This window comes from Macrobrachium rosenbergii, chromosome 6 (assembly GCF_040412425.1).
Source record: "Macrobrachium rosenbergii isolate ZJJX-2024 chromosome 6, ASM4041242v1, whole genome shotgun sequence".
In the NCBI taxonomy this organism is placed as follows: domain Eukaryota; kingdom Metazoa; phylum Arthropoda; class Malacostraca; order Decapoda; family Palaemonidae; genus Macrobrachium; species Macrobrachium rosenbergii.
The window spans coordinates 28099012-28123583 of NC_089746.1; the positions used below are offsets into that span (position 1 = coordinate 28099012).

General features: G+C 35.8%; 1 protein-coding gene across 31 annotated transcripts in view; it reads right to left on the reverse strand.

Annotated features, from left to right (window-relative positions):
* p120ctn (adherens junction protein p120) overlaps positions 1 to 24572 on the reverse strand; it is a 312485-nt gene that overhangs the window by 170454 nt on the left and 117459 nt on the right. For 17 of the 31 annotated variants that reach the window (XM_067105321.1, XM_067105348.1, XM_067105329.1 and 14 more), the window contains exons 2-3: positions 18548 to 18656; positions 17452 to 17520 (exon numbers count right to left, since the gene is read on the reverse strand). In XM_067105321.1, the coding sequence (XP_066961422.1) occupies positions 17452 to 17520; positions 18548 to 18561 (83 nt within the window). In that variant the 5' untranslated portion in view covers positions 18562 to 18656. Of the gene's footprint in view, positions 1 to 10110; positions 10160 to 17451; positions 17521 to 18547; positions 18657 to 24572 lie in introns of all 31 variants that reach the window. The other 14 variants (XM_067105345.1, XM_067105326.1, XM_067105323.1 and 11 more) reach the window with 3 other exon arrangements.

A 24572-nucleotide genomic window follows, 5' to 3' on the forward strand; every position in this document is an offset into this window, starting at 1 on the left:
CCCTTCCCTTTACCTGGGACAGACATTTGGATAGCACGGTCAAAAGGGGCAAGGATAAGAAGTTGAGTGCCACTCCCTTAAGCAGCTTAGATGATCATCTAAAACAACCATTCTATGAGGCAGAGTGATCGCGCTGAATTGTCTTTCCACAGGACACCTGGGGAGATGCAAGCAGATGGTCAAGACACCTGGAAGATGATACATATTGGGCACAGTCAGCATACGGGCCCAACATCAGGGCCCCTACCCTCAGCAGATGCCTTAAAAGGAGCCAGGACAGGAAGGAAGATCTTTGCAGTTAGCCAGACACGCCAGAGATCACTATGAGATGCTGCGAGGCCCCCTCCCCCCCCCACCACCTGACCCTCCTGACTCGGATCCAGTTCCTTCGTCACCACATGAATGGACATTCCATGTGAACTAGTGTATAGTGCCACGAGTGCGATCGCCCTTCGTCATTCTTCGCCAGAGACCCGCTGCTCCTCCCCCCCCAACGGTAAAGTACAAGTGAAGGCCTTTCAGTCACGACATTTTCCCCTTAGAAGTGTTTGTTGAGTGCCAGTATATCTCTGTATCCATTCTGCCATTTTACCCAGTGCTATTTCAAGTGTTTTGTGTTCCAGTGTTAAGTGTTCATTCATTCCTCCAGACCTTGGCACTCTCAGTGCAGTCTTGATCTAACTGAATGTTTTATATTTTCCCTTACTGGCATGTAATCCTTAAATCTCTCTTGCAGAGGGACCCATTGGACTCTTCTTGGGCTGTGCCTTGCGAGCATTCAAGTCTTGAGTAGGAAGACCTCCAGGCTTTGCAAGCCTCAATATTATTTACTTTTCCATTTTTTTTTTATCCTTTTATTGTAACAATTACTTTAGTTAACCCCAGTGTTTACACAACATTCCTCCATGAAGTAGAACCCTAAGCTCATATGAAATATACCTTTTTTTCTTTTTATTTTTTTATAATTGGACCTGTTAGTGTTGACCATAAAGGCCAAGTGAGTAAAATTCTGTTGCTGACCTGTTAGTGTTCTACAAATCTAGAAAATATAGGGAAAATCCTAAAAATATAGACATAAGTGTATACATTATATAATATATATATATATATATATATATATATATATATATATATATATATATATATATATATATATATATATATATATATATATATATATATATATATATATATATATATATATATATATATATATATATATATATATATATATATATATATATATATATATCTCTATAGATATATATATATATATATATATATATATATATATATATATATATATATACATATATATACACACATTGTTATATACTTTTGAGAAATATTTGCATTGATATTTTTGAATTTAAGATATTTTTGAATTTTTTTGTTCAAATTTCAGGCATGAATTTTAAAATGTAGAGCTACAACTTTTGAGTCTTCATTTTATGTACCAAAAATTTTAAAACCAAAATTTATAGTATAGGTCATTGGAACTGGATTATGACATTATGTTATATGACTGATTACAAAACGTCCTGTATTGCAGAAAATGTGATTCTATAGATTAAATTTTCTTGGTTGCCAATATACAGTATATATTGTATATGCATTATATTTGTATGTATATATATATATATATATATATATATATATATATATATATATATATATATATATATATATATATATATATATATATGTGTGTGTGTGTGTGTGTGTGTCTGTGTTTATGTGTGTATATATGTATACATATATATATATATATATATATATATATATATATATATATATATATATATATATATATATATATGTGTGTGTGTGTCTGTGTTTGCATGTGTATATATGTATATATGTATATATATATATATATATATATATATATATATATATATATATATATATATATATCTATATATATATATATATATATATATATAGATACACATTATATACTTTTGAGAAATATTTGCATTGATATTTTAAATTTAAAGATCTTTAGTACATCACCACCCTTATGGAATTTATCGCAATAAGTTACTCTGCCTCTGATATACCTATGCTGATCTAGTTGTTCAATGGGTTTATGTAGCTTGGGGGTGGGGGCAGTTTGGGTTTGGTGCATAGGTCTACCTGCTGAGTCATCAGTAACCATTCCCTAGCTTTCCAAAAGTCTCATGCAAGAGGAGAGGGGGGCTTGAGTTTCTATCTTATATAAGTATGCTGGGTACACTATGCAGTGCTATGATTGGTCCCTCAGACATTGCAAATATCATAGTCCCTCAGACATTGCAAATAAGTGTGCAACAACATGTTCACTCACCTCGGTGCTCATTAACAACCTTTAAATCATTAAAATTGGGGTGCTGGGCAGTATTGTATTACATTTCACATTAAAGGGGAATCAGCAAAAATATCAACGGAAAATTCTACCTACAATAACATATAATTTATTTTCACTTTTACTTTTGTAACCTCCAGAACAGTGGCATGGAAAATACTGATAACTAGAAAGCTACTCTACAATATTACCCCCTATTCCTTGCAATGTTCCATGCAATATCAAATCAATTATCAATCGGGGCTAATAATACATCAGATTGAATTCTAACTGATGATTTCCATCCTTAAAATTACCTGGTAATTTAATAAATTTTCTTGAGGGGATATGGATATGAACATTCACATACTCAGAGGAGGAAACAGTGCACAACGCTCATTAACAAAATACTTAGTCATAAGTATGGTATCTCCCAGTGATTAGTAAGTACTTAAAGGCTAAAATTCCCCTTGAACAAATGAACTGTTGTCAAGACCACATGTTCAGAGTACAATGAAAAATTAATTCAATGAGATTTCTCCCTTTAGGATCATACACCCAGAAATAATTCTAAAAAGATATACTGGAGGCACTTCTACTGGACGTATGGTACTACTGTATCACAATCTTTTATCGGTAAGTTTTTTCAAATGCACTAAGTTCCAAAATTATAGGACTATTCTGCTAGTCTTCTGAAATTAAACAACCTCTAAGAGACAAATGCAGGGGAAACAAGTCTCTCAAGAGATATTTATCATGGTGTGTAACAGGCATGAAACCTTCAAACAAAAACAAAAAAATAAAAGTACTGTACAGATTTTCTTTTTACTGTATTTTCATTAGTACAAACTATGTCCATAATATAAATTTGGTTAATTTGGGTTTATTTATCTTCTACTGAGCATCTTCTTCTATTAACTCCGTAAGCTCTGCCAAAGAAAAGCCCATAATATCAAGGCATGAACCACTGCATACACAATATCGCACTTAATTTGATCTCTAACACATTTTATACCTGCATCTACAGAATCATTTACAAAGCTATGGAGACAGGAACTTGTCTTAGATCCACTAACCCATTCTATCTTTTATAAACATATTCTAGAGGAAGCCAGTAAACAAACTATCTTTGTCAACATACATCCTCATCATCTTTGCATCAAATCTTTCCTGTAAGCCCTTATTACTGTTATTAGATTATGCCAGCTTTATGCCAGCAAAGCTATTCCTCATAGAGCAACTCATAACTCTAGGTTCATTTTATCCCCAAACTTACACACATTTAGAAGTACTGTATGTACAGCATTCACATTCTACAACATGCTCATCAAAACAGGTAAGTTTCCTTTACAAACATAGAAAAATGGCCCTACTAGAGACTTCTTGTAATATGTCCTTAAGTAAGGGCTTTTATTACACACACAAAAAAAAAAATTAAATACATCAAATGCAATTTCCCCTATCACCTGGAACCAAAACTATCATTAATGAAATGCAACATGTTTAGTACTCACAATATAAAAATACTAATATTTCCTTAGAATAATTATGTGAAAATTAAATACTTCATTGTACAGTATATTTATAATTAAGAAGATTTACACCATGTACAGTACATAACAAACCAGTTGGGCAGAAGTTCAAACTACAATAGGATATCAGGAATATTTCACTCAAATGACTAAAACAATGGAAAAATGGCTAAAATAGAGTAAAGCACTGTGAAATTCAATAACACTACTATAAGAAAAACTGATTCATTGTTTGCCTACTTAGAGTAATACTGTATATTTCAAAGTAAATTGTTACAATCATGCACTAATCAATACTCACCCCAGTCCCTAGTTAAGCATTTCTTAAAGTTAGAGTAGTTTATCTTACTAAACTTAACCACTTATATATTTCCTAGCAGCCTACTAAAAAGCAAAGCACTGAGACCTATGCCTTACACAACATACCCTCGTAACAAAATACTGCCACTATGAACTACACAAAAAATACACCCACCTCATAACCACTAGCAGTAGCATTCCTCTCTACAAAGAAGCTACTATTTCCGGGCCTCACAGTTATGCAAGATTCAACTTTAGCTTGAGAATAAAGATTCACCTCAACATTTAATACCAGAAATTTTCAAAACTACATTATATGAGTCATTTAAAAAAAAACCTGTACTAAATACTTATGGATTTGTTAGTCTTTTGGAGCATGTCACATGTGCCAAAATGCTTGCATATTCTTTTCAGAGGAGGTGACTGTGTTACTGTATTACCTTCATAACTATATTACCTGTTGTTCAAGTAGCATCTGCAATTCAAGGGACACCTGACATCTTGATGAAACCCACAAGCCTCATGAATATGCCTTAGTTTCTGTTGTCATCGTGTCTGCTATTAGGCAGAAAGTATTTTCTTAATACAAGCCTATTCAGGTTCAATCCTAAGCTCATGATCTTAGACGGTGACCACTTACATTATTTTCATTACATGAATTTAGAGGACCTTACTAATGTTCAAGGTAGAATTCTCCTAGTTTTCAACGTCTCTGTTTTAAGTCTTTATTAGCATAAGAATGATGTTTATTTCTCAATTTCTCTGTTATTATTTCACCGGCTGACACGGGACCCGGATCCAGAAAAAGGATTTTGACAAAGGAAAAATCTATTTCTGGGAGGGGCCCGTGTCACCCGGTGACCCACCCTGTTTTTCATTCTCTCCCTCCCATGATAAACATCATTCTAGTGGGGTGGGTGCTAACATGGAATGCAGCTAGTGTTGCCTTGTGTACAGTCCATGAGTAGTGCATGGGCTTGTATCGGCACCTCTCGTTGGGACTTTTGACATTGGGAATCTTTATAGGGCAGGGTCCCGTGATTGTGACAATCTCACTCTTTACCATATACGACTCCATTTCTTGGAGCTCGCTCTGGGGGTAGTAACCCCAGCTTTACATTTAACTTTTCTCTGGTATCTAGCAACGGAATTACCTAGAAATAAGTGCTGAATGGATTATTTCACCGGCTGACACGGGACCCCGATCCAGAAATTACTATATCCAAAGCCAGGAAAAAAAAAAAAAAAAAAAAAAAAACAGCTGTGGCACCCCAATAGTAAGACAAAGAAGGGTTACCCTATGTAACTGCATACCAATTCTAGCCTACAGCCTGTCTTCAATAAGTCAGCTTCTGTCAACAACACATACAATCAACCAACTCCCTTTGCTCTGAATGATAATCCTGTCTGTACACCAAGGATATGGCAAGAGTTTTAGTGCAATACTGTCAATGGTGATCAGGTCACTAGCTCAGGATCATACCAACAGCCATATAGGACACTGGTAAAAGGTAAGTTGGGTATATGATGCAAAATTAGTCAAAACAATATTGGGATTACCTCTCTTACCATTTAAACTTCACATAAATGATTATGTAATGAATCCCTTGTTGCATACCTTTACCATGACATCCAAGAAAGGAAGATGTGTATGGAATCTTTGAGTAAATTTTGAACCAGATACTTGACTAGTAGTCTTACTTTCTGAGATTCACTGATGCCCCTCACTATTAGATTACTTCTCTAATATACCTGCAGTACAAGGAAGAGAGCAGCATTTGAGCAGCTTTCAGATAGAATGGATTCCACTAGTTCAAATAGGAAATTTGCCAAAAATTAAGACCACTGGGCTGCTAATTGCAATATCATCCACCTGCCAAAACAAATGGTCTTTCAGGCAAGAAAAGTATCATGCATTCTGCAAACTTTGTCTAAGATAATGTGAATATTACTCATTACATATCAACTTGTGAAAAGACCACACATCCATTCAAGGGGGTATTTACTGATGCACAGTTGATTTAGTTTCTTACCCTGGATAGTGAACTACGTCTATCCATGAATGTTGCAGGATCCATGAAGGATTCATGGGCTAAATGAACTAAAGGATAGTTTTACCCAAGATCAGGTGTCCAGAGTCGAAGCCGAGGAGACAAACATTCAATGCCTCAATTGTACCTGTCATCCTGAGCTCGCCACAAATTTCAATTCTAGATCTAGTCTTTACCAAAAGAGCATCAGCCCACAAGGCAGCCGAGCTCTTCAGGGCACCAGAAGAGTTCAAAGACCTAGGCCAAGATGAATGAGAACTAAGAGACAAGAGGCTGGAGTTCAGTAATTAAAGGTCCTTTGCACTGCCCACTGTTGGCGGTAATGATCATCATCATCATCTCGATCAAGACAGTACATCTACGGCCCCATCCATATGGGTGAGCTTTGCTCAGCAAACTTTGCTTGGTGTGACGTCAGAAATGGAGAAACTACAAGCAACGCTTCATATAGGGCTTCCCTAATGTTTAGCGAAGTATCGAGGCTTTGCCTGGCAGGGCTGTTCCCTGATGGAAATTCGTCTGCTAAACAGATAAAGACGCCACACTATGGACGTGGCGTCACCTGCGGAAATATTTCCGTAAGGAGCAATTTCAAGTTAAATCTTCACAAATGAATAACTAAATAAAAAAGGAAAAATAAACAAGTGTTTCCCATTAATTTACCCTTCATAATAAATACGTTAGGTGAGTATGACTACAGTGTATTATGGGAACTGTTTGAAAACCAAACATACTAACATCCTTCATTGTAATGCTACGGAAATCTGTCAGACTAGTCCATACAGAGACAGCTTACTGACAGTTGACCAATCAGGTGACAAGATGATGATTCCTTAAAGTTCTTTACAACTTACAGTATTAATCATATTTCATACTATTTTTTTTATAAGTAATATGTATACTAATAATGGCATTGTTTAAAAACAATGCACCAGTTCATCACTAAATAACTGCTAACTTTTGTTTTTGTTTTCTTTGTTGTTCCGTATAAAATGGCAGTGGCTTTAGAGTGGACTATAAGATTATATATATATATATATATATATATATATATATATATATATATATATATATATATATATATATATATATATATATATATATATATATATATATATATATATATATATATATATATATATATATATATATATATATGTGTGTGTGTGTGTGTGTGTGTGTGTGCACTTATAAATAATTAATACTTGTAATTATGGGTAATCTTATAAATGAACTGACTGAATAAAAGTTTTAATGCAAATAAAGCAGTGTACTGTAATATAATATATCCATGTTGTCATACACAACTCGATCTGTGTCAGTCACTGCCAAGCTCTCACTATCCAATCAGCGTTGTTTGGACTGCAGCATAAGTGAGCATGACTGGCTTAGCCTGCAAAGAGGCAATGTTTACCAAGCAGAGCTCGCCCATGTGGATCGGGGCCTAGGGCAGGATCTGGACTGCAACCAGGCACTGATGCTTAACAGGATAAAGGGTTCTGGACATTCTCAAAAAAAATATCCTTGAGAGTACTTACCAACTCAGTTTATGAAAATTTTACTCAGGAACAGCTTCTTTGATATCTGATGGCTTCTGTTGGTTCAAAGTAATTCTATGGAATTTAAGAGTTGTCAGAAAGGATGCCTTCCACTTTTAACATATTCTTCCCTTATAGGATACACTACACAGATCAATGATTTCCAAAATATCTTTTACTATCATGACTTTCACCAGCATTTTTACATCAGATTTTTCCTTTACTGGGTTCAACATGAAATGATTTCACATCACTTTCCTAAACCATCAAAATCCTTGAAATCCCAAGTTTATTTTATTTTTCCAAACTCTGAATGTCTAAAAAAATTCCTCACTAGTCCAGCCTGAGCCTTAACAATCTAATCACAACTGCTCATATTCACTTCCATTTTCTTTATAAACTGCCACATCCCTATGTGTATGGTACAGACCTTATATATGCACTATTAATTTGTCCTCTGTTTAATCAAAGAATTTCATTATTTGCCAGCATTTTAAAGATAATGTTTCACTTCATCCACGCTGTTGCTACATTGTTTCTTTACCTCTCTCTCAATGCCAGCTTCACAATGTAGTGTTCCAAAAGCATATTTGGTGGATTCTTCACCACAACATAGTCATCCCTTCCTTCCCCCAATTAACTATTGTAAATTTCAGGCACAGAAAATCAATTTTCACTTTACACCCATGAGTACCTCTTGTGATATCTGTTAAACTGGATACATAGTGAGTACTGTAATGAGGTCACCTATATCAAGAGCAACCAGAATAGCTTGGTGCCATATTGGTACCCAAATTCCTATTAGACCAATAAATTTTTAATGATGCATGACCTTATTATTCATGTGAGCAAAAGGCAGGGGGATTTGGGGGGAGGGGGGAGCACAGTTCTACCTGCTGAATCCTCTGCAGCCACTGCCTTGCTTACACAAGTCTCACATGGGTGGAGAAGGGGCTCAGATGCTGAGTATATATGTGGTATATGTTTAGTCTCAAGTACACTGTGCAGCAGTACAATGACCTGTTCCTTGCTGTTTTAATAATGTCAATTTATTTTGTGTTCACAAATGTCATTCAAATAACTGAGCACTTCCCAGTTTTTGCAGTTACTGTATCCCAATATTTTGGACTAATAAGACTTAGGAAATATATAATTACTACCACTGTTAATTTTGTTGAGCATATACACCCTAACATGTAAATACTGAAAAAAAAATTTTAAATTAAGTAATTTAATGGATTACTAATCAGCCTTGTCTACCTTTGGACTGTGATTATTAACAATAAGGAAACTATCAATAACCCATTTGGATGACATGCTATGGAATAGCAAATAGGGTATTTTCAATGACATGGTAGTAGTAAAGAAAAAAAGGTTAATGCAAACAAGATATTTAGGGCTGAAGACAGCGAATCAATAGGAACACCATACAAACCTGTTCTTCGGTTTTGGCCAATGAAGCAACTTTTCAAATATTCTTAGTAACCATTAATTGAAAATTAGAAATCCTATTCAATATACTTTCTTTACACAGTATGAGAAATCTACACAACATATATAAGTATGTATATAGCTATGGCTGAAATGTATTTAGATATGAATGGAGAGAATTAAGGTAAGCACCTAACCTGAACTCATAAACCACTTTGTAATACCTTAGTTGTCCTTGAACACTACATCAATAACAAAGCTTCAGCATGCAAAAAGCCTAATAATGACTCTTTCAAATGTTAGTAATTGTAAAACTAAATAATTGTGAACACATATTGAACTCAAGTTTATAGTAAACATTCGGTGTGCATAAGCTTCTCTTTAATATTCAAACTTACCTGAAATCACTTTGCCCATTACCCATTTGATTTCTTTGGGTTATCAAAGCCAATCAACAATGAACTTTTAACAAACTAGTTTCTATGAAAACTATTCATTCCTAACAGCAAGAGCTAGTGGTTTTTTACAAGCTATGTATATATATTTAAATCATGGCACCATCACAGCAGTTAGTAAAGGAAATAAAGTTTAGTTATAATAGCTTTTTTAAAAAACCTGTGCAAAAAAAACACGCAACTGCATTAACTGTGCAAAAGGGGATACAGGAGCCAGGAGGTCCAAAATAATACCTAAGCTGATTAGAAGGATTTTATGTTTTCTCTGTTAGAGGAAGAGGAGTTAAAATACACCCTTAAAAGGATTTAGGCAATTACAATGAAGTGCAGCAATTGACAGTGAACTGGGAGGGAGGGATGGGTACTGTATTTAAAGCTTAATGTGGATGAGCGAGTGTGTACATAAAATAAGAAAAGTGCCATCACACTCAAGGAGGAGCCAGTGATATCACAGCAGTGCTCAAACAAAGAGATTACCTTAATACTGCATTTAAAGTCCACCGTACGTTGACCGTCAATCTTTCAACTGTTGAAACACAGAAATCCACAATTACTTACAAAAGACTAAACAAAATTTAGTCATCTTCATTTCTTACTGTGATGAAGTTAACAAGAGGAAGTCATAATATCTATGTTCAACTAAAATAATGGCTTATATCAATATTCTATAATGCTTACTAAGAGCCAGGCAATCTGAAAATACCAAGTAGGCACTGCAGCCAAAATATTATTAAAAACACACAAGACTTTTGAACAAAGCCCTCTGGCAACAGTAAAGAAACAACAATGTAAAGGCAATCCAACACACATCTCATATGCAACACATTCCTACAAAAAAAAAAAAAAAAAAAAAAAAAAACTTTTACAAAACGTCCATGTCTCAAAGTGAACTTTCCAAAACTTCAGTCTCAACTTTTAAATATGTAAATATGTCACATATAAACCCTATTACATATATTTCCCCACTGAACTTTGGACTATAATTTAGCAACAACTATTATTGTTTTGCCAATAAGTAATGCTGGTTGATGAGAGAGAGAGAGAGAGAGAGAGAGAGAGAGAGAGAGAGAGAGAGAGAGAGAGAGAGAGAGAGAGAGAGAGAGAGACCCTAATTGTCAAAAGCAAAAATTTTTTTTCTATCTACAGTATATATGTATGTATGTGTGTATATATATATATATATATATATATATATATATATATATATATATACAGTGCTCTCGATCCCTGAAACAACGGGACTGTTCGACTTCACGACGTTCGAGTTTCTGACGGTTTTCAGATATATTCATTAAAAATCCAGGCGCTTGGCGTTTGTTTTGAGTTTTGACGAGCAACCGTTCTTGCCCAGCCTGTTTACGACGCTTTTCAATTATGTATATTTATAAAAAAATCCGTTTCTGGTTTAACAGTAATCATCAAAAATCAGTTTCTGGTTACAATTATTAAAATACATTGCAAGGTTATGACTTTTTAGTAGCTTTTCGCAGGGGATTTGTAAGTGGAACTAGTTTTAGTGGCGGGGCTGCGCTCTGTATGTAACTGCATTGGTACTGTACAGTAGTTGACCGGACAACGACCTTCCTGGGTCGATCACGCAAGCGCCACAGTAACAATACCAAACAACCCTTTCTCACTCACGTGTTTGCCTCCGCAGAGTTAGGTACGTTGCCTCATTGTTGCTTTTCTTTAGCTGCAGTTTTTTCGTGAATTGTGCCTTCACTATGGCTCCAAAGCGGCAGAATGTATCATCTGATGCTAGTGCATCCAAGAAGTATAGGAAGAGCATCACCATGGGAAGTCAAGTACGGCGTAATTAGCGTTCGAGAAGGGTGAAAAAGTAACACCGAGATAGGCGTGTTTGGCCTTAGCAGAACGGCGGTTGTTACCATAGTGAAGGACAAGCAGCGTATTTAAACATGTGCAAGACGCTGCCAATGAAGGCAACGGTGATTAGCGTGAAGCAACGTAGCCAGAACGTAGTGGAGATGGAGAAGTTATTGTTGATCTGGCTGGAAGACCAGACCAACGGCGTGTTCAGTGAGCCTGAGTGTGATTCAAGAGAAGGCTAAAGGGCTGCATGCGGCAGTGGTGAAGAAAATGGGAAGGCAGTGCTAGTGAAGAATTTTCCGCCAGGGGGTTGGTTTAACCGCTTCCAAGGCTCGTGCAAATTTGCACAATGTGAGTTGCAAGGTGAAGCTGCTAGCGCTGATGGCGTAGCAGCAGAAAGTTTCCCTAGTGGTTTTGGCTGAGATAATTAGGGAAGGTGGTTACACTGCTGACCAGGTATTTAATGTAGATGAGACAGGGTTATTTTTTGAAAAGAATGCCAAATCGTACATACATTTCCAAGGAGGAGGTCAGCACCAGGCCATAAAGCTGGTGGAGGCTGACTTTACTCTTTGGGGCCAATGCTAGTGGCGATTTGAAGCTTAAGCCCTTGCTAGTGTACTTGGCAGAAAATCCCAGGGCTTTTAGGGCATTTTCAAGAGTCAACTCCCGTCATTTTGGAAGTCCAATAAGAAAGCTTGGGTTACCTTGATGGTCTTTGAGGACTGGTTCAATGACCACTTTGTGCCGCAGTGGAAAGGTATTGTGCCTCGAAGGGTCTGCCTTTTAAGGTCCTGCTTGTCTTAGACAATGCCCTGGTCACCCGGCTAATCTTAGTAATATGAACCTAATGTGAAGGTGGTGTATCTACCACCAAATACTACATCCCCTCATACAGCCGATGGACCAGGGAGTCATTGCTAACTTCAAGGCATACTACCTGAGGAGGACAATACGCTGCTTACGGGCCGTTGAAGGTAACAAGGAGTTGACTCTGAAAGATTTTTGGAAGGGCTACAACATTGCAGATGCTGTGGAGACATCGCACGTGCTTGGGGCCAAGTAAAGGTGTGTCGACTCTGAATGGTGCGTGGAAGAAGCTGTGTAATCAGGTTGTGAATAGTTTTAAGGGGTTTGAGCAGGCAGAAGGTGTTGAGGCTGTGACAAGGAAAATTGTTGGGCTAAGCAAGAGGCTGAAACTGGACTTGGAAGCTGAGGATGTCACCGAGCTGCTGGCATCCACGGAGGAGGTGTCATCGGAGGACCTCATTGAGCTGGAGAAGCAGATGATCGAGGAGGAGGAAGAGGCACCACAACCAAAGGTCAAGGAATTAACAATCAAGGGCTTGACAGAGGGTTTTGCTCACCTGGAGAAATGTTTGGCAGCATTTGAGGGTGAGGACCCTAACATTGCCAGGTTTGAGGATTCGCAGAGGAATGCTGGATCTTACTCGTGCTACAGGGAGGCGCTGAAGGAGAAGCAGCTGAAGAAGAAAGTGCAGTCTAGGCTAGACTCTTTCTTCGTGAAGAAGTCTTCAGCACCACCTGCCACTCCTAGTCTAGGTAAGGATTTCTCAACTTTATTTTTATTAACTGCTGTAATATAAATTGGTATAACTTGTAATAATATTTATAAAAATGTTACTGCAATTTATATTTACATACTGTAGATACACAGCATAACCCAATAAATTTTATCATTTGTATCATTGCAGAAGTGACTCTAATCCAGATTCCCCAGAACCTCTACCTGGCTATGAATCAGAACCTGAGCCTGAACCTGTACCTGCAGTAACCTCCCCAGCAGCTTCTCCAGCTCTATCAGGTAAGGGAATTCTAAGTGTTTAATTTTTATAATTTTCATACATGAAATCATTTGTATATACAGTACTGTACATATGGTACAAATTTTATATTTACTATCGCATAACCTAATTTATTTCATTATGTGCCATTCCAGATCTCTTTGGTAGTGATGACAGTCCTGACCCCCTGAAGAATTCCAGGGTTTTGAAATTCTGGGACCTCCTGTCTCCTCTCCAACTTCACCAGGTAAGGAATTCTTAATGTTTTTAATGTTTTATAAATTTTTATAAATGTTACAAAAGTGTACTGCACTTCACCACTGTACAGTACACTATTGCTTTAGTATTTGCTGTAACTTTACATAATCATTATCATTCCAGATCCATGTTACAGCCTCCCCTGCCCAACTCAGCTGACCTTATCCCCTCTCAGCCCCATCAGGTAGGATTTCATGACTTTTTTCTTTCAAATCACTTTATAAAACTGTATACAGTACAGTAGCTTATTGCATACATACCCCTGTGTGGTAATTTCTATCTTTATCATTCCACAAATGACAGGTGTCCCCTGCTCAACTCCAAATTCACCTGCACCAGTAGCACCTGCACCCATTTCATGTCCACCAGGTAAGGAATTCTTCACTTTTTTAGAAATTTCTATTAGCCTACATTGTTTTAAAATGTGTGTTATTATACTTATACAGTACAGTACAGTACTGCTGTGTACAGTATCATTTCTATCTTTTTCATTGCAGACTCCCAAGCACCTGCAGATGCCACACCATAGCCCCCTGTTCTCATCTACCATATGCCCATCCCAGTAAGCAAGCCAACCACTAGAATTTGGTAGAACACTTTTCTGTTTTATAAATTGTTATACATTTTATAAAATTAGTGTACTGTTTATGAAATCCACAGAAGTACTTTATTCTAATCTTTATCATGTACATTATCATTCCAGACTGACATGCACCTTTAACCTGACCTCTACTGGAACTGTACAAACCTTCCTCATGTAGCCTACATCTTTCAAATCACTCAAGGTATTGAATTCTTCACTTTTTTTAATGTTATAAATGGTCATATGTACAGTACATTTGATAAATATAAAGTAACGTCTTCATTCTAATATTCCAGACTGCCCAGCACCTTTACTAGAGCTCCCTCATCCTCGCCTCCATCTTCTAAAAATCACTGAAATTAGGTAAGGCATTCATATTTTTATTTTGTACTTTGTTGAACATAGGTTTGTGAAATACCTGAACTGATACAGAACAGTGTAACACATACAGTACAAACTCTGCAGCAATTTATCCTTATCATTGCAGGCTCCCCCACGCATACAATCTCCATCTCCCCAACCTAGCCTGCGGTTGTAACAGCTTGACAATCACTGAATGAGGTAAGGAATTCCTAACTCTTTATAATTTTTATATATTTATTATTCTACTGTAAAATACTGACTGTTCTGTATTTATACAGTACAGTACTGTACTTTGTTGCATGCAGGACTACTGTACAGTATTATACATACACTAATACTAAATTTTACATTCCAGAATCCCCTGAATCATGAGGCCACACCATTTTTCCAGGGTTAGAAGCACTGGGGTTTCCAAAATAAAAGTAAGGAATTCACTTTTTTTTTTATCTTTTATAAACTCTTTGGTATAAATTACAGTACAGTACAGTGTACTGTACACCTGTGTTACTGTATAACATGTTGTATTTTACTTTTGTGCAGTGTATGTAGGATACAGTACTCTATACTTTACTGCATACAGGATTTACTGTACAGTACTGTACTTTGTAGTAAATTGTAAATTTTTACATTCCAGAACCACCAGTTTTGGATACACACCACATCAAAATGTAGGTAAAACATCAAGAAACAACATGCAGTATACCCAAAGGATTAAAAGTAAGGCTTTCATAACTTTTGTTTCAAATTTATACAATTTTAAACCTCGTTGAAACATTTCGGCGCAAGTTACATTAGCGGGGACTGCCTGTATATATAAATATATATATATAAAACCTATGATAACCAAAAATTCTGAAATTTCATTTCTAGGCAACATCCTTAGTATCTAGAATCAACTGCACTGTGTCTGGAAAAATGGCAACATTCAAAATTTCCTTAAAGGTGGCAAACTACATTAGTATCTGGTCCAGGTTTGCAAGGCTTGGTTTTTTTTATAAACCTAATGGCTGCTGATTTCCAGTTTTATTTTGCAGATTTTGGGAAAAAAATACACACATGAATATAGAAATGCAGTAGTTTTATCACCTTATCAATGGGCATAGTGATTTACAGTAACTGTGGTCCCAGATTAAAGTTATAAATTACATATCAGATTTCTATTTATAAATCATCTCTAACAAAAAATGCATACAGCTGCTCAAAAGATGTGTGTAATTATACTGTTGCCACAGGACCTTGCCTATGACCTGAAGTGTTTTAAGTTATAAGGCTTCAAACCCAACTTTTTCTTTAACTATGAAGACAAAGGTATGTACAAACATTATAAGAGAAGCTAAATCCTTTACAATAATTTTACAATTTGTATATAAATAACTACACACTCATTCTAAAAAGGTACTTATCACCTCCATAATACATTTTTTCTTACTTCTACATTGTGCCAATAATTTCAAAACATCTCAGTTAAAACTGCCTTCATATTTCTCTTAAGAAAATATTGCATTCAAAAGCAAAGGTGACCAAAACTCTAACACATTTGTAAAAATAAGTCTCCATTCTACCTGCATTATATGACCTTGATTGCCATACTACATCTAATCCTTTAGAAATTAAAGGCAGTGATCATGAGATCTAAACTCTATATTAGTGATGCATCACTGACTTCAAGTGCAAAGTAAATCAACCCTTATTAAATTTCCCTTCACCATATAGTAACTAGCAAGCACTAAACTTATAATAATTAGCAGACATTCTTCCTAAGCACTTATTCACAATGGCTCTGCTTAGGCTTACCTTCTCTACAGGTTTAAAATTTACTCAGCACCATTAACCTACAAACTTAAACATCCAACCATGCAATCAGTAACTTATTGTAAACACTTCATTATAACTATCATAAATACATGACAACTGGACCCAGGCATACAAACTACTATAGTACATCATGCAAATCTCCATAGAATCAAATCAAAATGAACTTTCTTAGACACTGCTTAAAGATACTGTGTATCATAGACTATCCATCAACGACTCCAAGCCTTATTACAAAAATTAACTTACTGCATATCACGTTACTACAAAAATGGAAAATCACATTCAAATATACTAAGATTTACTTAGTTTAATATTTGCAACTAATTAAATAGAACATTCTAATTTAAATACCACATCTATAATAATAAAGTCTAACATCAACAGAAAGCACAAAACAACATTTGTGAACCTTGTGATGAAGTATTAACAGCATGTTTACGCCTAAACATAGAGCTACATAATACTTCAAGGATCAGCACTCATTTTACAATGCAACAACAGCAAAAGGCATTAAAATGTAAAAAAAAAAAAAAACATCAATACAAACTACTATACTTTACTTATAAGTGAAATCCTGAAATGAGACTCAAAACTATTCTATATAGGTATATAGTTCACTCCAGATTCCTTTACAAATTTACAATTATAATAAAAAACTCTTGTAAGCTACGTACAAATAAAAGTAAAAGTGTAGGTTATCAAGCCAATTACAATATCATTACTGCATATGCTATGCTATTCAATTAAACCCTGATTAAAACCACCACATGCAAGTAAAAGTGCAAAAATTACCCATACATGTCTCTACTGAACACGTACGGAATGTTATCATGGTCAAGATTATCTAAATATAGTTCCTTAGATGTACGCTGGTAAAATATTAGAAGGCATGTGTTTCATCTAGTCAAATTGTCATTCATAAAGGAATAGAAATTATATGAAGCGCATGCAACATAATGTGAGTCAAGTAACCAGAATTAAGTAATTATAATTTGTACCATAAATATAAATATGCATGCTCAATCCATCTCATGCATATTGTTGGAATGAAGAACATGCATCAGTGTTTTGGTCATACAAATATTAGTGTAAGGGATGTCAATAGTGGTTATTAACACATTAAAAACTACACATTCATTAAGGTGCATGTCCACCATTTTCTACCTTTGTGCTGTTACTTCTGTCCTCTTGACTGTCTGTTCCTGCTTCTGCTCCACCTTCCGATTCACAAGCCTGATCCATAAGCACAAAGAGGGTGATGCACAAAAAAGTTTGTTACTCCATTATTACAAGCCAGAATTCTTGATTATGTTAACACATCAATAATAAACACAAAACAGAATTCAGAGTAAAATTTCTTAGTATTTAATCAGTTAGCCCACTACAAAAGAGTTTCAGTTCAAAAGTGAGTTACAATAATTTACTATTACTATTGTAATAAAAATGAGGTCTTAGTTTACCTATCCAATACTTTGATCATCAGTATAATTTAAGTGTACAGCAGTCAATAAAATAATATTGAGACCATGGCCTAAGGTTTAATCCATTTACAGTTCTACAGTTCACCTCCGGAAGAGCACTTCCATTCACCTTAATGTCATCAACATTAAACCTAGTTTAGTTAAAAAAATATACAACACACTTCCCAAAACACAGATTCAGCATTAATCAACTTCAAATGGGCTAATTCCGATATGGAATTACTAACTTGATTGTATCTTTATTCCTTGCCACACAAAAAATATGCTTAAAATGAATATAACATAAAACAAAGCTTACAAATGTTTACTACTACAGATATCAACCATTCAGTACATGGCTGTTACTTAATATCATTACAACACAACATAGTGCTTGTCAGTGCTCATTATACTTTCAAACTACCAACTTCAGTCCTAAAGAGACTTGCTAAATATACCGCCAGAGAAAGATTCACTATGAAAAACCCTGGTTTATATTTGCATAACACGAATGAAGAAATATGAAACACTCCAGATACATTAAATAAAAACAATCTATGGAAATAATGAAGAAAACAAAAGCCACAGAAGTGTTCATCTACTACCATCATAAGGATGGCATAACAAAAAGAAGCCTTGGTACATAAATAAACAAATAGCAAATCATACACAAACAAAAACTTAAATATGAAAAAATATGATCTACCTCTAGGAAAATCCACAAAAAACCAAACACTTTAAAATTGGAGAGAGAACCAATGATAACACAAGTAGGAGCACCCAATATGAATTATACTTACAAGGTATCTGTCATGTTGAGAGTTGATGGCAACTGAGGATTTCTACGTGAAACTTTACTGGTAGAGGCAACGGGTCTGCTGCTGTCGTCAAAAAAGCTGCGCCATCAACCTGTACACAAGAAATTTCATGTAAATAAAAAGAATACAGAAAATAATCGTGAACATCACATTTCCAAATGACGAGTATGAAACTGAAAATCACACACTATCCTGTCATTTTATCAAAGAACAAATACTGTACCTATATTTCTACTTTTCCATCTTATACTTTTTTTACGTGACAATATTTTTTCTATAAGAAACTGACAATTTTTCAAAATAAGAAATGCTGCTGTTTGTGTTCACTACGACAACAAAACCATGCAAGGCGAAAAGAAGTAAAAGGAAAACACGGATACTTGAACAAGCCCAAGATCTACCCCATGAGAAAAACACGTTTTTTTTTATATGAAAAGCCACAAAGGTAGAACTGGACAGTGCATTAAATATTCAACGTTGCAACCTATAAACTGCACCATGAATAATGTTTCAGAATCATTACTCCCATCATGATAAGGTTCAAGTCATACCAGTATAAAAGTACTGCCAATTACTATACATTACATAATTTCCCTAACACAACTGCCAAAACATATTCTTTGAAAAACTATCATAGCCCAACAACAAAAATATTTAGATAAAAATCAAACACCCACTATTACTAACACTGTATTCTCCCATGTATTCATCCAAAAGATCGAAAGATGACAAAATCTGTAGCATCCACACTAAGACAAATTATCTGTAACAACTGATATAATGTTGAAAAAAATTATATATATATATATATATATATATATATATATATATATATATATATATATATATATATATATATATATATACATACATACATACATATACACATACCAGGTGTTTCAAAATTAGAGCCCCCTCCACAGAACAAATGGAAAGTTGTGAAGTTTTCTGCTATAGCCTATCTCCAAGTACATTATTTTAAGTTTCTATTAAGCTACTTTGCATTTTACATTTCTTGTATTTTCAGACTGAGTGATGGAGTTAGATACGGCCATGGCTAACGACTCGGAGAAAATCAGATGGATTGACCGAATCCAGGCTATAACCTTTAGAGAGGCCAGGGATGCTGGCACATCCTTCATTTCACATTCCTGGATAGCTAAATACATTAAAAGAGATGAATCCTTTGTTAAAAGAAACTGGAACAAAAATCCATATGACTGTCATCGTGAAAAGAGTGAGAATCTTGGAAGACCCGAAGTCCATTCTCAGGAGTCAAAAGACATCATAGCTGAGGCAGTCTTTACATAAATTGGTGCTTGAACTAGAAACAAAAAGGGGACAGAAGAGAAGTTATAGTGCTGTATACCATGAGTCGAAAAAATCAGGTATCAAGTCATTTCATGTTATCAGTAAGCCCAACATCACTCGGCAACAGAGAGAAGACCGTGCATGGTTTTGTGGTTCATTTCTTAAAGATTGGGATGAAGCTGACTTTCTCCATGTTGCCACATCAGACAAATTCTTCACATTTACACAGTCAGGAAGCCAAATCATAAAAATTACATCATTTGGGCTGCAAAGTTAGATGTCAGCGATGACGTGCACTATCGCCAAGTTTTGAAATTTCCTGAATGTTTGGGAATTTTTCTGTTTCACAGCCAAACAGTTAATGTGGATCATCAAAGAAAAAGGACAGTCATGGAATGGCGAATACTTCAGAGGAATTGTGCTTACTGGTGGAGTATTTCCTTTCCTTAAAGATCCTGAAAATGTGTTATCTGTTGAAGAAGTCACATTTTTGCATGATAAGGCATCATGTTTCAAGGCTCTTCAGACACAGGAGCTGCTTCGAAACACTGCTATCGATTTCTGCTCGCCAAGTGAATTTCCAGGTAGCTCCCCTGACCTTAATGTGTGTGAAAACATTGGTAGTATCTTAAAGGATCGTGTTGAAGTGCACACAGTGAACTGTTATGGTATACCAAGCCTCGATGACCTGCGAAGAGAGGTGACCGAAGTGCTCAGGGAAATGGAGTTTGAGTCTCAGCTTTTTTGCAATTTGCTGAAATCATACCCCTCTAGAATGCAGGATGTGGTAAAGACAGATGGAGGCCACACAAAATATTAAATACTCAGAGAAAAAACTTAAATAAATACCTGTTTTGAATTACTTTTGTTTTTTTCCATATCAGTTTTAGTTTATGCTGTAGAGGGGGCTCTCTCTCTCTCTCTCTCTCTCTCTCTCCCTCTCTCTCTCTCTCTCTCTCTCTCTCTCTCTCTCTCTCTCTCTCTCTCTCTCTATATATATATATATATATATATATATATATATATATATATATATATATATATATATATATATATATGAGTGCAAATTCTGAGCACATTAGGAGCTAAATATTCAAATATTCTAACACAAGAATAAAGGATTAAACACCGAATCACAACCTATATAAAGGCATAAAGAGCACCAGCAACTGTCATACGCAGCGGATAACAGAGCACTGAAATTGATCTCCATCCTAACACAATCATGTTTTCTGGTCATTCGGAAGCTTTGTGGACGTTTATACCCTTGTGTACATTGTACACAGACACGGGAGAGATTAACGGAGAAGCATAAATTGCTTCCTAATCCTAAAAATGACCGGGGTTATTTCCAACACTGGTCGGAAAAAACAAGAAGAGAGAGAGAGAGAGAGAGAGAGAGAGAGAGAGAGAGAGAGAGAGAGACTGCCACACTGATTCTACATTTAGAAACGATAAAAATAGAAACTTAAAAAAAATGACTGATAGATAAAAAAAATTACATATTTGCTGTATGAGAGATAGACGTGGGGATAGGGGTGGCGGTTATGAATGTAGTTATACTACATCTATATTTAGAAGTAAACGAATAAGTAAAAACAACTTCCTAAAAATGACCGCGGTTATTCCCACCGCTGGTATGAGGAAAAAAAAAGTGGGGTTATTTGTGTGTCCTTTTGAATGGCGGAAAGCTCGTCATTTAATCACACTACCAACGCAAATAATAAGAATCGCATTTCCATACCATTAGGTTTCGGGATGAGTACGGATCACACATAAATTCGCAGCCTTCTACGACTAGTAATGATGCTAACGATGATGACAGATTGTAAAATAATTATGATGACGCAAGTAACATGTGATGGTTATCTGATCGACTGCTATTTTAAGAAATTATTTACTGACTGATTTATGAAAGTTTGGTCTAATGGCCTGGAACTAGATTTTTTTTTAAAGAAATTATGATTTAGTTAAACGCAGATTGCAGATTCAGATTGCCACGTGAATTTTCAATATGGTCATGAGTCATTCACACAACTGCACAGAGTTGGCACCATATTCATCTGTTAAAATGGAGTTTACAGTTGTGTGTGTGTGTGTGTGTGTGTGTGTGTGTGTGTGTGTGTGTATGTGTGTATATGTATATATATATATATATATATATATATATATATATATATATACATACATATATGTATATATATGTAATTTTTATCACACCGTAATTTATATACAATCATGAAGTTACAAATGTTAAATATCAACTCACGCTATTTCGGGAATATCCCCGATGGGGAATTATCACAATACCTTCCTACAACTCCAGTCGACAATCAAACCAATGAGCCACCAGGAGAGGTATAAGTTAATGCCGAATCTGCCGTACTTATTTACCCGTCGAGAGCGGAAAATGTACTTGGCTTCGGCATTAACTCACCTCCAGCCAAGGTCTAAAGAATACATTCTTTAGACCTTGCCTCCAGCATGATAGCTCATTTGTACGTTTGGAACACGCAGCTCTTATGAAATTTTTATCACACCGTGATTTATGTACAATTATAGACCTATAAAATTAATGTTGTTCAATATCCAATTCATGCTACTTCGGGAAAGTAGTATTAATATGCTCTTGCTGCGCCATTTTATTCAATCCATGCATCGCTTTTCTACCACATGTTAAATGTAATATGGATTCTACACTTGCAGCCATCTGCAATAAAATCACGGCACTCTTTCACTTTGTTCACTTTGGTTTTATGTACAGCCCTCCGCAGGGATAATTCCCTCTCTGGCGGGCCCTTCCTTGTACGTTTTCAATATAAGGTGCTTCTTATATCTTATATTTGTCTTTCAGTGTTTTCTCGTCAGTATCGTAGCTCCTGCAGAATAGGAGTCTCTAGTTCCTTTTTAAATTTGCATTCTTCTTGTATGCTCTTCACTTCAAATCCATTCGCCACCATCCACTAACAATTCTTTGGAAATACAGCATTATAGAGAGAACAGCTGCCAATGTATTTCCGTTGAAGTTTGTAGCTGGAGAATCACTTCAAACTCTACATATATATAATTCCCGAAGAATGTCTCTTAACTGTAAGGACAAAAGAAGTGTTTTTACTGAAGCCTTCAGTGATAACCCCAAAACATTTCCATGAATATTCATGTCAGTGATAATGACTGAACCTTAGGTAATTTGATACATGTTATTAGTACCTCGTTTCTACCACTGATATTTAAGAACAGTTCAATTCACCACTAACCTTCACTACATTTCTTCTGACTCTCAAAACATTTGCGTCTCTTCCCGTCGACATTATTCATTTATTACCACTCCGGGAGCCCTTGTTCGCAACCTTTAACCTCAAAACATCTATTTTTACTCCGTCATTGGGAAAGGGGACCTTCCCTTCCCTTCCCTTCCGTCCTTTTCCTCCTCTCGCAACCCCATGAACGTGACAATGCAACCAAACGCCTCATGCCGGAAGTGAGCTCCTTTTCTTCGCGCCATTCGTCAGTCAAAAGGATCACTCTCGCTGCCCATCACGATTATGGAAATCACTTCCCTTTCGATGCAATACAAATGGCCACGACGCCACCAATACACGAGAGCGAGCGCAGGACCAAAAACACTTCGGCCTGTCGCTCTGGAACATCGCTAACCTAAAACACTTAGTTCATGACTCGCAATATTATTTACGGATTTTTGAGAGCTGTCATGATTGTCTGATTACTGCTCATCACCGATATGACTACCTAATATTCTAACTACTTTTTTGAAAATCATACTGCAAAACATAGCAAGAAAAAACTGTGCTGTTGCACTCACTGATTTCTCGAGGAACCTAAAAACTTTCACACAGAACGGTAGTCATTATGGGGTAAGTGTTTTTCGGGTGAGGTAGCTAGACGAATAGAGAGGACAATTTTTTTCAGGGAACTTCTACCTTAAAGTCTCGTATATAAAATAACATCTTTCCGCTTCCAGAAATGATTATAGCTGAATACATAAAAAAGCATTTGCACCCATCAAATCGTTTAGCGCTTTATCTAAATTGTTCATCCTGTTCTTGTGGCGGACCTACTTTGACATGGGAAACACTAATCATTACGATAAAATCAATGGATCGCGATTCCACTGAATGAAAACATAAAATCGGTGACTTTGTAATAAAACAAATAAGTTGCATCTGAGTATGAGACGAAACTTAATCTACATTATTTGATTGTGCTGAAGGGGAGTGGACAATAAGAGTAACCCGCAAGGGAGAACTTTTACACAAAGTAAAAGGGTGGAAACGATAAACTAAAAAAGTCAATAAGTTCCACTGGTTTCGCTACAAGAAATTATCTTTCTCTTATTGCCTAACCACAAGCATCCTGTTACGACATCTATTTACCCATTTATTGTTTATATTAACTGACTGAATACTATAGTTCATACTTATCCTAGCCACTGAGTACGGCTTGAAGGAATACTATTGCATTCAGTTCCCGTGTCATCACTTCTTTTCTTCGCGTAATATCATCAAAGCTATAATTTGGTCTTTTCATTCCCTGTCTAAAATAATGTCGTTGCATGGACGTAGCCAGGGTGACAAGAAGAAACTTTCAATGAAAAAAAAATCAACTGAGACACTGCAATCGAACGTCTACATAAATCATTGCATTTTCTCTTAATAAAATTAATCGCAAAGTAAAC